This window comes from Centruroides sculpturatus, unplaced genomic scaffold, assembly GCF_000671375.1.
Source record: "Centruroides sculpturatus isolate CEXI.00-Female unplaced genomic scaffold, Cexi_2.0 scaffold520, whole genome shotgun sequence".
NCBI classification, from domain to species: Eukaryota; Metazoa; Arthropoda; class Arachnida; order Scorpiones; family Buthidae; genus Centruroides; species Centruroides sculpturatus.
In genome coordinates, this window is record NW_019385076.1 from 464,928 (window position 1) to 482,161 (window position 17,234).

The 17,234-nt window shown below is 29.4% G+C and overlaps 1 protein-coding gene across 1 annotated transcript in view; it reads left to right on the top strand.

Moving 5' to 3' along the window:
- Window positions 1-17,234, top strand: part of LOC111634293 (rho-associated protein kinase 2-like) — a 123,127-nt gene that overhangs the window by 97,812 nt on the left and 8,081 nt on the right. The window contains exons 30-33 of the mRNA XM_023379030.1: window positions 2,214-2,373; window positions 12,746-12,824; window positions 13,612-13,689; window positions 16,779-16,914. Of these exons, the coding sequence (XP_023234798.1) occupies window positions 2,214-2,373; window positions 12,746-12,824; window positions 13,612-13,689; window positions 16,779-16,914 (453 nt within the window). The remainder of the gene's footprint in view (window positions 1-2,213; window positions 2,374-12,745; window positions 12,825-13,611; window positions 13,690-16,778; window positions 16,915-17,234) is intronic.

A 17,234-nucleotide genomic window follows, 5' to 3' on the forward strand; every position in this document is an offset into this window, starting at 1 on the left:
ATTGTATATGCAATATCTTTTTCATACTTTTTATTTTTTCAGAGTTTCGTTNCGGAAGGAGCACGAAGGGTGAAGTGAGCCGACCACGTGCAAAGGTCAATGACCTTTCACTTCTTTGTTCAATGAAGATATGAAAACTAGTATAACTTTAAAACTATTAACCGTGGCGACACAGAAATTTATACAGACGAAGACAAGGGTATGGCCAAAGAACTACCCGAAAATGGTAAGGATCGGTGGCCCGAGAAGCCCGTGGGACGGCCCGATCTGAAACAACTTCCGATCGAGAAAGAACACGATTAAAACGACGGATCAAAAGACCGACGACGGCGTTGGAGAGCCCTTGAAAAGGCGAGAAGGATGATATATTACTCAACCACTCACCGGTAAAAACCACCCGAAGAAGGCGGTCAAAAAACTCGGAATTTCCGGGTGTCGTAATGCCTGTCCCCCTGGACGAAACCGGAAAAACTAGACGTCAAACGGTAGATAATGATGAGATGAATCCAATGGTGTGAATTAATCCTCGGATTGAAGCACAATAATCCGGATGCGGCGATCGTAAGTCGGAGCTCACTCTCGCACGTCTTGACCACTCGAAGACCTCCGATTTGCTCCGTACTTTTGATTGTGATTGTTAGTTAATTATTGATTGTTTTAATAAATATATTTCTCTTAATTATGAAACAAATAATACACTTTTGCTAACTTTTGGAACCTAACTCTATGTTTTGTTTTAATTCTTTGTTTCATATAGCAGGGATTTGCATAAAATGTCACTTTTCAGAGCCTACCGTGTTATATGATGGATAACTGTACTTCATATTTTTAAAAACTGCAGATGATAAGTCAGTTTATATATAATAAATATTTAATACTAAAATAAAAAATAATTTCTCTGTCTAAAAAGTAATTATTATGTATTAGTATTAAATTTTTAAAACAAAATTTATTAAGAGAAATTGTATATCAAATAATGAATTTCTAATCTTTTGAAACAAACTTTTCATATAAAATTCTAAAATAAATAAAATTGTATGTTGCTATTGAATTTTAAATCATGGTGCTAATTAAGAATTTTTTTCAAGGTTCTTTTTCCTAATTAGTTTAATTGTTGAGATTTTGAATAACTGTAATATGTAATTTTTTATCAAGCTGATAAAAGTAACAGAGGGAAAGTATTGAATTGACCCAATTTTGACCCACTGAATTTTTTGCATTTTTCAACATTTTAAGATCTTCAAAAATTCTATGTTTGTTGGCTTGTATTTTGCTTTGTATCTCAGGACTCCATAGATCAAAAATTTTGAAATATGTCAGGAATACTACTAAGTAGGGTGCATTGATGTTTCTACATTTTGGAGATTTATCGTTGAGGGGAAGGAGAGATAGGGAGTAAGAGGTCATATCTCAAATGGGGTCTGACTTAATGAAAGCTTTATTTGTTTTTGGCACTTAAAAACTTTTTGAAACCCATTCCTATCCTTGAAATGTAAGGCTTTTGTCATTTTTTTAATCTCACTTATAGAAGAATTTTTTATAATTGAAAATTATTTGACTTTCTGGTTCCCTTGACCTTCTGTTTGAGTGGCAGGAAACTTTTGCAAGAGCCCTTGCCAATTTCTTTTTACTAATGATTAGTTTTATTATTGTGATTAGTGAATTAAAATTGTAAAATTTGAGTAATATTACAACAGATATTATAAAACTTACTTTTTATTTTGTATTTAGGAAGTCTAGTGAAAGCATTTCTAGTTTAATAGAGTTTTTTTTTTTTTTATAATGAACTTTTGTTGCTAGGGTTTGTTTCTTGTTAACAAATTTTCAAGGCCCATAATGTTATTTGTTGTTTAAATTGTTTTTGTTAAACATTTAATTTAACATTTGGTTCATATACATGAATTTACTTGTTAGAATATTTAGAAAATATTAAAGCATCAATGACAAAAAATCCTTTAAATTTGATTTGGAATTGAAGTGCTAATGATCATACTTATAAATTTAGTCTGATTAATATGTTATAGTATTTTATTTATGTTACCCATTATAATGATAGTTAATAATAATTTAAATTACTGGTAATAATAATGTTATTTTTTAAACAATCATTTCTTTTGTTAGCATTTTATTGAAAGAAAGATGCTTTGTAATTCTTTTCTTGCATAGAATTTATTGTATATGCAATATCTTTTTCATACTTTTTATTTTTTCAGAGTTTCGTTTAGAAGGATGGCTTTCAGTACCAAATAAGCATAACATTCGTAGACATGGGTGGAAGAAACAATATGTCGTAGTAAGCCGTCGTAAAATAATTTTCTACAACAGTGAAACTGACAAGGCAAATGCTGATCCAATTCTTATTCTAGACTTAAAGTAAGATATAAATAAATTGTTATTTAGTATTTTATATTTATTTAAATCTTAAGGTTAAATTCTAATACACAACAGATAATTAATCTATTCTATTATCCCTTAATAACATAGTTTGACCATGACAAAATAATTTCATTAAATTCATTTTGTTTGCAAAATTTTAATATCTGTTATGTGGCAACAGTTAAATTCTTCAGGACAAATTATCATTAACAAAATAAAACAAAATTAGTAGAATTTTCTATTTTAATTTAAAATAAATGTGTTTTTTATGTTTATCTCTCAGTATGAATTAAAACTTATTTAAGTTAAAATATTATTTATTCATTTTAATTTACTAGTACAGAAAATTAGTATTTTGTTTGATATGGATATGTTACATTATGTTCAGGGTTCCTATGCACCTGGAAAGTCAGGGATTTTCATTAGTGTTCAGAAAAAATCTAAGAAAAAAATCATTGAAAGTTAGGGAATTTCTCCTTAGCTGCCTTGCTGATTTCATTTGCTGAATATGGCTGACCAAGCGTAGCCATCTGCAGGTGGCAAGAAGTGATGCTGCAATCTTTAATAAGAAAATATACCGGAATCTATTTTGAAATGGCTTTATTCACCATTCTGAAGCCATATAATTTTACAGTTGTGGATTAATAACAGGTTAAAGGGTTAAAATAAATAAATTTTGTCTGTATTTTTGAGAAAATTTAATGCAAAATTAAATAAATAATAAATAAAAATTATTAAAAATAATTACTAAAACTCTGGTTTTTACACCAAAACTAAAATCAAAATGGCAGCAATAGAACATTTTTTTTCTTTTAATGAGTTGCCAATTCAGCTAATTTTTTTGCTAGATTTAGTGGATTTATAAACAATCTAGCTAAAAAAATCAAACAATTCGAATGGAAACAATATGATTTGGTATTTTTATTAAAATGTCTAGCTGTAAATTTGAATTTTGAGTTGGCAGCACTACTTTTAATTAATATATATGCAAATGCAGATTAGATGTCGTTTGAATATTTTACATAGTGTTGTGACAAATCAAGTCTTACACATTGCTATCTGATCTGATTCATCTGTCTTTTAATATTATTATTCAAAGTTTGTTTTTCTACATTTTTAAATTATAATGGCATGGAAACAAATGAGGTTTAATCTCCAATGGCTGGATCCAGCTATTCATCCAAAATTCAATTCCTGGTTAGGAACTGTAAAAGATGCAGCAAAAATATCAAAAGCACTCAGCAACTAAATAAAGAGAAACAAAACACCTTTTTTGCCAAGAAATAAATATAATTTTAAAAAACAAACGTTTTCAGCCTAGTTAATAGTCCATCTTCAGGTCGAAAACTAAAATGGAACATAAATGTTCCATGAATAGAACATAAAAATTTTAAATCAAAAATTTTACAAGAGAAAAAATAACGGAAGAATATATAAAAATTAAAATAAAACAATAAAACAAAAATAACATAAATCTTCAATGTACTAATTCTGGTCGAAGTTTCTAGTAAATTTCTTAACCAAATATTTCCATGCCGAAGGTAGGCTCTCCGCATCCCTCGCATTTAAACAGCCTTCTCCTATCTTACTTCNTACTAGGCTCACAAAATTTACTTATAATAGTAGTATGAATAGTGTTATGAAAGGAATTGCTAGTCGAAAGGAATCAAGAATGGTTTTAAGAAGAGCCCCTAATTTGTATAAGATCTTGAGAAATGATAAGGATAACATCAAAGCGGAGGAGAAAGCAGGGGTGTATAAGATTCCTTATGAGAACTTACAACTGGATGTTAAAAAAGATTATATCGGCGTCACCACCAGAAACTTGGGAGTAAGGCTCAAAGAACATAGATATGCCATAAGAAAAGCGTCTAATTCAACGGTTTTGTCACAAATGGCGCAAGCGCAAGGCTCTGAGATAAAATGGGATGAGGCAACAATCATCAAACCTCTGTCTTCCCCAACTCTAGCAATGACGGCGGAGAAAATAGAAATATATTGAAGTAAGATAGGAGAAGGCTGTTTAAATGCGAGGGATGCGGAGAGCCTACCTTCGGCATGGAAATATTTGGTTAAGAAATTTACTAGAAACTTCGACCAGAATTAGTACATTGAAGATTTATGTTATTTTTGTTTTATTGTTTTATTTTAATTTTTATATATTCTTCCGTTATTTTTTCTCTTGTAAAATTTTTGATTTAAAATTTTTATGTTCTATTCATGGAACATTTACGTTCCATTTTAGTTTTCGACCTGAAGATGGCCTATTAACTAGGCTGAAAACGTTTGTTTTTTAAAATTATATTTATTTCTCGGAAAAAAAGATGCAGCAAAATGCTTTTGTATCATTAATTGTTGTAAAATTTTCTCATTAAGTAATATGGGAAAATGTGCATTACTATCACATGCAAAAAGTTCTAGTCATGTTGAAATAAAAAGATTGAAGTTGGAACAAACTTCACTGATAAGGTTTTTAACCCCAACAAATTCAAACTTTTCTAATAGTCAAAAAAATGTGTGTGAAATGGCTTCTGTTGTGGAAGATAGATCTAAGATCAGTAATGAACAGTCTCTCACCAAATCAACATTTTTTTAGCAGCACATTGACACCTTTTGTGATAAAAATGATGTAATAAAAGCAGAGATAACTTGGGCATTGGCAGTTGTAAAGAGAAAGATGTCACTCAGTTCATGCTCTGATATTAAAAACATTTTTAAAAAAACATTTCCTGACAGTGCTATAGCCACACAATTTCAATTGGGTCCAGATAAAGCTCCCTATATAATAAATTATGGCCTAGCCCATTATTTCAGAGAAAAATTGATTGATGCTGTTACAAGTTGCAATAATATTACTATCTCCTTTGATGAATCACTAAACAAAGTTGCTCAAAGAACTTTAAGTCTTTGAGCAACTGGACAAGAGTAAAGATAAGGTTATGACCAAATATTTAAATAGTGTCTTTCTAGATCATAGTACAGCAGATGATTTCTCTGAATTTCTCAATGGCCTTTCAGACATTCATCTTGATCTAGCAAAAATTCTTCATATCTGTATGGATGGACCAAATGTAAGCATAAGTTTTCTAAATAAATTAGAAGATCACATGGAGACACAGAATGTTGGTAAATCATTTGTCAGAATGGGAACATGTGGTTTACATGTAGTCCTGGTGCTGTAAAAGCTGGTTTTAAAGTAGTAGATTGGAATTTTTACCATTGCTACAGAATTTGTACTATTTGCTAAAAGACTCACCCACTCAGTGTGCTGAACATAATCTTCTTCCACATTGTTATAAGTGGAAGCAGATTATTTCCCAAAAAGTTTGGTTCAACAAGATAGTTGGAGAATGGAGTGCTTAGAACCTGCAGCAGTTGTTGAATCAAGAATTTAGCCATCTTTGTCTTTCAATTTTGTACTGTTGTTTATGTATGTCTATACATAAACAACAGTACAAAATTGAAAGACGGAAAGATGGCTAAATTCTTGAGACAGGCACTCAATGATCCCTTTATTAAAGTTAAACTTTTATTTTTTTCAGTCAATATGTACACAAAGTGAGAGCTTTCTCACCCGATTTCAGAGCAACAAACCTCTTGCACCCTGTAAAGCACAGGTTCTCAAACTTATTTCGACCACTGCCCACTTTGAGATTAAAAAAATCTAGTGCCCCCATATTTTTTAACTTACACAACAGATGGTAATGTAAAAAGGTATCTTAAAAACAGTTATTGCAAATATAATGTTTAAACATGCATTATTATATGGATAGGATAGATAGGGTGTGACCCATATTCTATTTTTGAGAAAAAAGAATGTTTCAATGAGAAGAAATAAAACTCATATTTAATCACTGAGCCTTCTACTCCTCCCTGAAAGCCTCCAGTGCCCATAAGGGGGCGTTATTATCCACTTTGAGAAAGGAAGGTGTAAAGTATTGACCTCTTAGTAGAGAGGGAACAAAAGAAGTGCAACCTTGTCAATTGGATCCGTGTGCAGTCGGGCAATATATCACTTGTAAGGTGTTGACTTGTAAACAGAGGGAAAACAAAGGAAGCATCGACTTTGTCAATTGGACCCACCTGTGATCAGACGATAGACCATTTGCCATATGGTAAACAACTGAATGTAAACAAGTGGCGGGCGTTACTGTAAGCTTGACTGTCGTCAGATTAACAGTGGACCTAGGTTAAAGCTGTTTGGACAAGAAAGGTTTGTGATTGGTCGGAAGTTTCCGTCCAAAAAACCCTTAAATTGCGGAACGAATGAGAGAGGGAGGAGAGAAGGGCAAGAGACTAGTACGCGTTAGTCTCAGGCACTTGGGAAGCCCACTGAGCGTAGAGAGAGTGTTCTCCTCTGGTAAACATCTCAGGGATGGGTTAGTGCAGAGACTGGACTTGATCGTGCAGTTGAACCAACTCGACCAGCTGATTGAGGCCTCTCAAAAGTTTAACAGTTCCTGGAAACCAATCTAGTACATGAGTCACCACGCTTTGTTATCCTGCATATACTATGTTTTCGAACTTGTACATTCTGCATATAGAATCTGTAAATAAACTGTAAATATTGTTAATTTGAGTGTGGAGGTGTGCTTTCCATCGAATCTGGATCACTACATCAAATCGTGATACACAAGGAAACCAATCCAACGAGATGGAATTTGGGAAAGAACTTCACTAAGATCTTCACTAACCCTATTTTTATAAAGCGGTTGTTCAATTATTAATGAATCTGATGAGAAAGTTTATGAAAAATGTCAGGGTCACTGACAAGCAGTTTCTAAAAATAGATTTAAATGCTAATGAAAACTTGGTACATCTGAAGAATTTGGATATTGGTTTTGGAGCAAAAAAGGTTTTAAAAGGATTGAAAGTAAGCAGCAAAGATATTTTGTGTTTCTAAGAGATTATCGAATGTACTGAAAGTAATGACACAAAAGATTATTGAGAAGGGGCCTGTCAAGTACAAATGTCTGAAGGCTTCGAAANTATCACATTAGACTGGCATTTTTAACAGCAAAACAAGATTTTTCTCAAGGTCATAAAATACACACAAACTTATGAACTGACCTGATATATGGATAGGATAAACAGGGTGTGACCCATATCCTATTTCTGAGAAAAAAGAATGTTTCAATGAGAAGAAATAAAACTCATATTTAATCACTGAGCCTTCTACTGCCCCCCTGAAAGCCTCCAGTGCCCATAAGAGGGCGTTATCATCCACTTTGAGAAAGGATGCTGTAAAGTATTGACCTCTTAGTAGAGAGGGAACAAAAGAAGTTCAACCTTGTCAATTGGACCCATGCGCAGTCGGGCAATATATCACTTGTAAGGTGTTGACTTGTAAACAGAGGGAAAACAAAGGAAGTGCCGTCTTTGTCAATTGGACCCACCTGTGATCAGACGATAGACCATTTGCCATATGGTAAACAACTGAATGTAAATAAGTGGCAGGCATTACTGTAAGTTTGACTCTTGTCAGATTAACAGTGGACCTAGGTTAAAGCTGTTTAGACAAAAAAAGTTTGTGATTGGTCGGAAGTTTCCATCCAAAAAACCCTTAAATTGCGGAACGAACAAGAGAGAGAGGAGAGAAGGTCAAGAGACTAGTATACGGTAGTCTCAGGCACTTGGGAAGCCCATTGAGCGTAGAGAAAGTGTTCTCCTCTGGTAAACATCTCAGGGATGGGTTAGTGCAGAGACTGGACTTGATTGTGCAGTTGAGCCAACTCGAACAGCTGACTGAGGCCCCTCCAAAGTTTAACAGTTCCTGGAAACCAATATAGTATGTGGGTCACCACACTTTGTTATCCTGCATATACTATGTTTTCAAACTTGTACATTCTGCATATAGAATCTGTAAATAAACTGTAAATATTGTTAGTTTGAGTGTGGAGATGTGCTTTCCATCGAATCTGGATCACTATATCAAATCGTGATACACATGGAAACCAATCCAACGAGATGGAATTTGGGAAAGAACTTCACTAAGATCTTCACTCACCCTATCTTTATAAAGCAGTTGTTCAATTATTAATGAACCTGATGAGAAAGTTTATGAAAAATGTCAGGGTCACTGACAAGCAGTTTCTAAAAATAGATTTAAATGCTAATGAAAACTTGGTACGTCTGAAGAATTTGGATATTGGTTTTGGAGCAAAAAAGGTTTTAAAAGGATTGAAAGTAAGCAGCAAAGATATTTTGTGTTTTCTAAGAGATTGTTGAATGTACTGAAAGTAATGACACAAAAGATTATTGAGAAGGGACCTGTCAAGTACAAATGTCTGAAGGCTTTGAACAGTTTAGACCCAGAAATTATTAAATGCAATCAAATGTTGGAAAATTGTATTTCAATGTTTTACTGGAGGTTCTACATGATACAAACAGGATTGATGAGAAATGTGCTGTCAAAGCAAAAGAACAGTATGATATACTCTGCAATAAAGTGTCCATTAAACCCTATACTACAAAATTTGAGGACTTCATATCTGAAAGGAGTGATGATGATGGTATGGACATATTTTATTGTGAAATTATGAAGGATGATAGGCAACTGCAACATTTATGGTCTATTATCAAAATTTCTCTTTCTCACATGGGAATGCAAGTGTTGAGTGTGGTTTCTCGGTTAACAAATCACTGTTGAGTGAAAATCTTAAGGAAGAAAGTTTAGTTGCATAATGCTTAGTTTATGATGGAATCCATTTTGCAGGTGGTATTGATCAAATAAATATAGACCATAAAATGTTGTTAACAGTCAGAGGATCTAGACAGCGATATATTGCTTCTCTGCAACAGAAAAATGATATTCAGAAGCAATAGGCATTGAGGGATGAAGAAAAAAGAAAACTTATACAACAACTTAAGGATTTAAAACAACAGAAGAAAATGTTAAGAAAAGATCACGAAAGAGAAGAAAGAGATTGAAATGAAAATAAATACACTTGAGGAGAAAAAGCTAAAGCTACATTAATATAATAGTTCTTGTGTTTTGTGAATTGTAATTAATTTTTTATTTTCTAATTATCTCTATTTTGAAAAAAGCGAATTAATACTAAAGTTTCTATGCATTTTGATTGTCCATTTTGTAAAAATTAAAAAGATTTTACAATAAATTAGATGCATTTGTTAGAGAAGCTATAGTATAAACTTACACCTATCCCTCTTTATATATACAGTAATACCTCGAACTTACGCGATAGGTGGGACCAAGCGGTAACTGCGTGAGTTGAATTCATGTAAGTCGGGGTATAATTTCGAATATAGGTACATACAAATAATTTTTAATTGGGGCTGGAGACTAAAGAAAACAATAATTTAGAAAAAAATGTTTAATAAAATCTTAGATAATACATATGTATAACAAATTAGGCCTATATTATTTTACAATTTTTCACATTTACTNACTCTGCATAAAACCCTATACTATAAAGTTTGAGGACTTCGTATCTGAAAGGAGTGATGATGATGGTATGGACACATTTTATTGTGAAATTTTGAAGGATGATAGGCAACTGCAAGATCTATGGTCTATTATCAAAATTTCTCTTTCTTTCTCACATGGGAATGCAAGTGTTGAGAGTGGTTTCTCGGTTAACAAATCACTGTTGAGTGAAAATCTTAAGGAAGAAAGTTTAGTTGCTCAATGCTTAGTTTATGATGGAATCCATTTTGCAGGTGGTATTGATCAAATAAATATAGACCAGAAAATGTTGTTAAGTCAGAGGATCTAGACAGTGATATATTGCATCTCTGCAACAGAAAAAAGATGTTCAGAAGCTGCAGGTAAAAGAAGAAAAAGATTGAAATGAAAATAAATACACTTGAGGAGAAAAAGCTAAAGCTACATTAATATAATAGTTCTTGTGTTTTGTGAATTATAAATAATTTTATATTATCTAATTATCTGTATTTTGAAAAAAGAGAATTAATACTGATAAGTTTCTCTGCATTTTGATTGCCGTTTTGTAAAAATTAAAAAGATTTTACAATAAATTAGATGCATTTCTTTATATACAATCTAATTTTATGCAATTATGAAATAATGTGGTTGACAAAAGAAAACTAATTCTTTTTCTACATGATCAATTTTTTTACAAGGGAAAAAAATGCTTTATTTGAAAATTTTTAAATTTAACTGTTTATTAAAATTATGTTGCTGTTTAAAAAAGTTACATTTTTTATAAGCTGAGTAGAAATAATTTTATGAAGAATAATAAGATAAATATTTTATTTTTAAAAATGTAATGGGTGAGAAAAAAACTCGGACTTTTCCAACTTTAGGGGTGATTAAAGACATTCAAACAAGATCAAGAAAGGATTAAAATATTATTTATATTTTATTTATTTTATTATTGAAAAATGTTCTTTAATTTTTTTAATAGCATTTTTTTTTTACAGAAAATTTTTATACTATCCATATTAATGTTACAGTTTGCTTCACTAAAATGTAAATAGTATGGTGACATTACAATACCTAATCTGATAGCTGCTTGAGCAACTTTTACTCCTTTTTTGAGTAATCTCTTTGTTTCTCCTATATAATATTTAGTTTGATTTTCACAAGTACAAAATAGTTTGTAAACTACTCCAGCTGTTTTGAGGTTCTCTACTTATTTTCCTTTTTCATGCAGTAATCTTGATACTCTGTTTTTGAGGAGGAACCAATGCTATGGAAAATTTATTAAATTTACTCTTACATTTCTGACCCCAATTGAATAGTTTTTTAAACTTTTATTGTTTTATTTTTATTTAATTGCATAGGTTTATTTATTTAATTCCATAAAATTCATCCTATAAATTTGTTTATAAATGAAATCCTGATTATTTTTTCCATGTTTTATTGAAAATTATTTTGTGCATTTATTTTGACATTAGTTACAAGACTATATTATTTTGTTATTATATTGTAACACTTAAAATTTAGATGATTTATTTAATGAACTTTTTTCATTTATTATAAAAAAGAAAACTTTATATAAAAATGGTACAGCAAATTTTTATATAAAATTTTCTTTATATTTCAGTTATATATTTGCTGTGAAAAATTAATTCAGAGAACAGAACTATAAAATTTCTAGTAACAAAATTTAACTTATAAAGTTATTCTATCAGGCCAAATTAAAGTTGGATACGTTATGTACTTGTTAAATTACACCTATTTAATATCCACCACCTCCTCAGCAACTACAAGTAATTATATCAACACATCTGAATTTTTTGCCGAGTATAAATTATTTTATTTCTCTAACATTTTCAACCTACTTAATATACTTCAATACTTAATATATTTAATATTAATAAGTGATGTAAAATATAAAGAATCTCTACTAAATTTTATATAAGCTACAGAGAAATAACTATGTTAATTCTATGAGAATATATATTACTTATATATATAGCCAATATTATGACTTCTTTGTAATTTAAATGATAATTTTACTCTAAATAATTGTTAGAAAGTATTCCAGTTGTCAAAAATTATTTATACAGTCCTTCACTATAAACATTATATTTTTATATTTTAAGACAATACATATATGGTAGCTCTTAATTATATTTTATTTAATATCAATAAATTACAAAATATAACATTGCTTTATTAAATAATTTTAAGCACAGTTTGCTCAGAAAGTAATTAACATTTATCTATTTGTATACATATGAATAATATGAAAAAACAATCAGTTAGAGAGAGAAATGTCAAACTACTATTTAAACATACAGTTGAGTAAAATAAATATTTTTATTGAATGAAAAGAAATATTTGATACAACTCTACAAGTTTTTGAAATGTTATAATAAATCACATTCTTAAGTTGAGCTATAGCTTTCTTGTTGGCAAAAGTAATAATGTAAAATCCAAAAGAAAGCACATTCGAGGTCGCAGTTCTGATAGAAAAATTTTTTATAATTTAGAAGTTGTAAAAGATCAAGCCAAATGTTTTGAAATATTTGTATTAACAACAACTTCTTGATTATGCCAACTGTTTTATTTTCAGTTCTGTTAAAAGTGATAAAATAATATATTATATATATCCAATAATAATATAGAATATTATTAAACAAAGTGAAAAACTTTTTAATTAGAAAATAAACTTAAATGAAAATAGAGTTTTTGAAACAAAACTTCAAGGAATCTTGTAATTATGAATCATTCTTAATTATTATTTAAAATATTAGATTATATAGCTAAATTTTTTATGTTAAAAAGAAATAAGGAAATCTGATTATGATATTACACAATGTTACTCAATTCTGGTTTTAGACAATACTATTTTAATAGTATTGTGTATTTTGTGTATAAAATTTTTCTTAATTTTGAATAATGCAATTTATCATTATTAATTTATTTTATTTTTTGCAGCAAATTATTTCATGTTAGATCAGTGACTCAAGGTGATGTTATTCGTGCAGATGCCAAAGATATTCCTAGGATATTTCAGGTATAATATCTCAATATGTAAAACATCTTTCGTTTTGAATTAACATTTTGTATATTATAATTTTAATAATTAAAAGCCTATTTATAAAAATGAGTAATTCATTACTGCAATCAATATATTTTTACAGATTTTGTTGTAAAAATAAATATAACTGTTTAATGGAATATCCAATAAATTTTATATAGTGTAGATTTTTATAAATCTGAATTGTAAGTTATAATCATTTTAAATTATTTAGTTTTCTGATAACATAACACATAATTATGATATTCTAAATATTTTTATATTTATTACATCACAGATTATCATGAACTTACTTATTTATATTTTTCCCCATCAAATTTAAATCATTGGAATTTATGAATTTTATGCTTTATTTATCAATATTATAGCCTTCTAAAAACTATAATAAAAGCAAATACATAACTAATTTTTTCAAAACTTTACTTGTCGCAGCAGCACTATGATTAAATTTTAAAAAGTAAGATGTTGATTGGGTAAAAACTGCAAACCAAATTTAGATTTACAGCAAAAACTCTTTTAGAAAAAATCTTATCCTCAACTCATCTTGATTAATTTTTCTATGATATAAAATGTTCTATATGTTTTACAAACTTCATTTATGATTATTTTTAAACTAATTAATAATTTAAAAATTAATAAATATAAAAGAAATACATATTTACCATACTAATTATTAATTCTTATCTAAATAATCAGTGTAAAATTATTTTGTATTTTTTATGTATTTATTCTTTGTGTATAAATAGTAATTTTTTTCTTCTAGTTGTTATATGCTGGAGAAGGTGAAAGCAGAAAACCCAGTGATAATACCCATCCTCCAGAACTTCAGTTTTCAAAAGAGGTTAGTCAACACAATATTTTATTATTATAAAAATATTTCTTAAAATCTAAAGTTCACTGTTACGAATATTGTTTATTTTAAATCTTGCATATTATTATTTTTTTAGTAAGTGATGCACATTTTTGAAATATTGGTATCTTTTCAATAAAATATTAATTATACTATAAAGTCTCACTTAATTTTTTCTATTTCTCTGTTATGAAATAAAGATTATACTTAATGAAAAGATTAAGGGTACTTTCAGACAGGCTACTCAATTGCACCACTGAGTGGTGCAACTACTCGGTCATGTCCAGTCATTTCCTCTTCAAAATCATTGTATTTTGAATGCATGCTTTCATGCAGTTGTTATTGACTCACATCTTTGGCAGGGAGAGAGAGAGAGAGAGGTCCCCACAAGTGGCTGCCAGTGGTTTAGAGTTGTTCACATGGACCATTGAATGATGCCACTTAGTGACTCATCTGAGTTGCTAGTATGTGTAACCAAGTAACCAGTCTGAAAGTAACCTAAGAGGAAAGTAATTGCATTATTGTTAGATTGATCATGTGTGTTAAACTTTAATATCTTGCGTAACTTTTTATGTTTTAAATAATGATTTATTTTAGAGGTGAGCAACCCACATTTTTGGGCTACCTGTGGCCCAGCTCGCGTTGCACAAAATATTAATAAGTATATCAATTTCCCATCTTAAGGAAGTGGAACAAAAATTCTATCATCATCTTCTACAACTTAGTAAAAATTTAATAAAAATTAAAACAAGAAATTGTGATCAAACTCACGTCAAAACTAATTTAAAACTAGCAGTGACTAATATTCAGCCAGATATTTTGGATGTATTACATTTACATCAGTGACAGAAATCAAATCAAGTACACTTATGTTAATTTATAATCATATATGAATTGTGATTTACCTGCATTTTTTTTTCTCTTGTGTTCAGTCTGCACTATTTACAAGTTTTAAATGCAACCCATGTGTAGAAAAAGGTTGCTCATCCCTGATTTATTTGATTTATTTAATGTATTTCATGTATTATTATGATCAAGATGTTATAAATAGTTTTCTGTTTAAAAAATAAATATTGATATTTGTAATTAATATAATAATTATTAAATTAATGTTTCTTATACAGTGATACCCCGAACTTACGCGATAGGTGGGACCGAGCGATAACCGCGTAAGTCGAATTTGCGTAAGCCGGGGTATAATTTCGCAATTTGTGCAAAATCCAAATTCGGATGTATATAAGCTAATAAATGTTCTCGTTAATCTTATCACGTCTTTTGATTCATTCACGGTTACAAGAAATTACCATATAGAGTCTCTCGCGTCTCCGTAGATATAACAAACACAGAAATAAATAACACAAAATAAATTGTAACTATGCGTCGATTCTGCGCGACACATCCGACATGTAAGCTGTCCCCATTGCAAAGCATTGTAAGCTGTCCCCAGTGTAAGCTGAACAATAGTGTGGGGGGAGTGAGTAATCAAGAGCTGTGTGCCGCTCAAACAAAAGATGAATCCACGAGATTTGAAAATCACGTAAGTCGAGGTATTACTATATTTACTACATTAACATGCTAACCGCCATTTGAGTATTGGCAGTCGTACTAATTAGGCCCGTACAGATCCATCCAACTGCCAGACGTCGCTATAACCAATGTAGTTTCATTCAAGGTTAAATTATCCTGGTTTCGTAAGACATTGTTTTACATCCTAGTGATGGCCTCTCGTGGACATCTATAAAGTTGGCTCCGACCGCTGGTCGTCGTATGGCCTTATGAAGTGGTTCGACAGCCAGCAGTTGTAGTGTTTTTTTAATAAAAAACTATTTTATATCTGATAGTGTTTTTTTAATAGTGAATAGTTAAAAAAAGAAAAGAAGTAGTTTAATTATTCTCTTTTATTACACATAAAGTACAGTAAATAATAATATAGAACAAAAATCAAAGTATATAAGTGCGAAATAATATATATTTACAGAAAAAACAACATATGCAGTCCAAACAAATTGTAAAATACTTTTAACACATAGATATAAAAACTTTTAATAGATGAGCATGTGTATTTACAGTGGGTTGTAATATAAATAGCCCGTGGTCTTATAGTCTCCGGTTCTAGGCCAAACGCCAGTCATCGTTGATATATTTTTTTTATCTTCACTCTACTGACTGTTATATAATGACCCTTCTATTTACATTATAATAAAATATTAAATATCAAATTTTCTCATTGTGGCCGGTAAATATGCAAAATATCATATTACAGGCGTCAGTTAATATGTTAAGAACAAGCATTTTTTAATAGTATACAATATAGTTTATTTAAATGACAAACTGAATTGAATACAGAGTGACCAGAAACACTGTCTTAGACTTATTTTTATTCTTAGGAACCAGATTAAGTTATAACCATATTATATATTGCTAAGTTTAATATAAAAAGTTCTCTATAAAACTAAAAGTTCTATCTGTTTCCATTTTTGTGAATCATGGAAAGTTTAATTCATTTCTTTTGTACTGTATTTCTGTAAATGTAATTTATAAATGGTTCATATTGTCTATATGCTTGTTGGCTTACTCAGCCACAGCTTAATTTAAAAATTTTATTTTAAAATAAAAATAATAAAGTGAAAAAAGCATGTAAAACAAGAATTTAAATTTAAAATGTATATAGATAAATAAAGTTTTAAAATAAAAATAATAAAATAAGTTTATAATTGTAAAGATTTTATATCGCTATTTTAAAATTTCTGTTATACATATAACATTGTCCAGCTGATGTATTTGTGTAATTTGTGATTTATTTTTATTTTAAAATAAAAATAATAACTATAACTAGAAAACATTTAAANTTTTGTGTTTAATTAATTTTATATATATATATAAGATATATAATAATTATTTTTAGGCATGGAATTTTATAACTTTTTAAGATATTTAAGTAAGACTAATACTGATGTAAAATGAAAACTCTATCAATAATGGTATGTTAAGATGACTAAATTTTAAAATAAAGACTTATTTAACTAATTGTTTGAAATAGTATTATAAGTTTTTGCTGAAGTGTGTAATTTTTTTCATAGTTAATGCAACCAGGAACTGTTGAACATAAAGGACATGACTTTTTTCCTATAAATTTTCATATGCCTACAGCTTGTGAAGTGTGTTCGAGACCTCTGTGGCATATGTTTAGGCCACCTTCTGCTCTTGAATGTCGTAGTATGTATAGTTTATATAACATTTAATAAAATTTATTGAATTTTAATTAAAATTATCACACTATTAAAATAAATAAAAGTATAAATTCTAAATTATTTTTAAAAGGATTGATAATAAATTGTTTCTTCCATTTTGTTTCAGTTTATATTACATTCAAACTATTTGTTTTTCATTTATACAATTTTATACTTGCATGACATATTTTTTAATGTCATACAGCATGTTTTCTTAAGAATTCTTCACTTGGAATAAAAAAATGAAATAGCAAATCATATATTCACTTGAGGTTAGTCCACACTGACAGCAAATCACTAACAAAT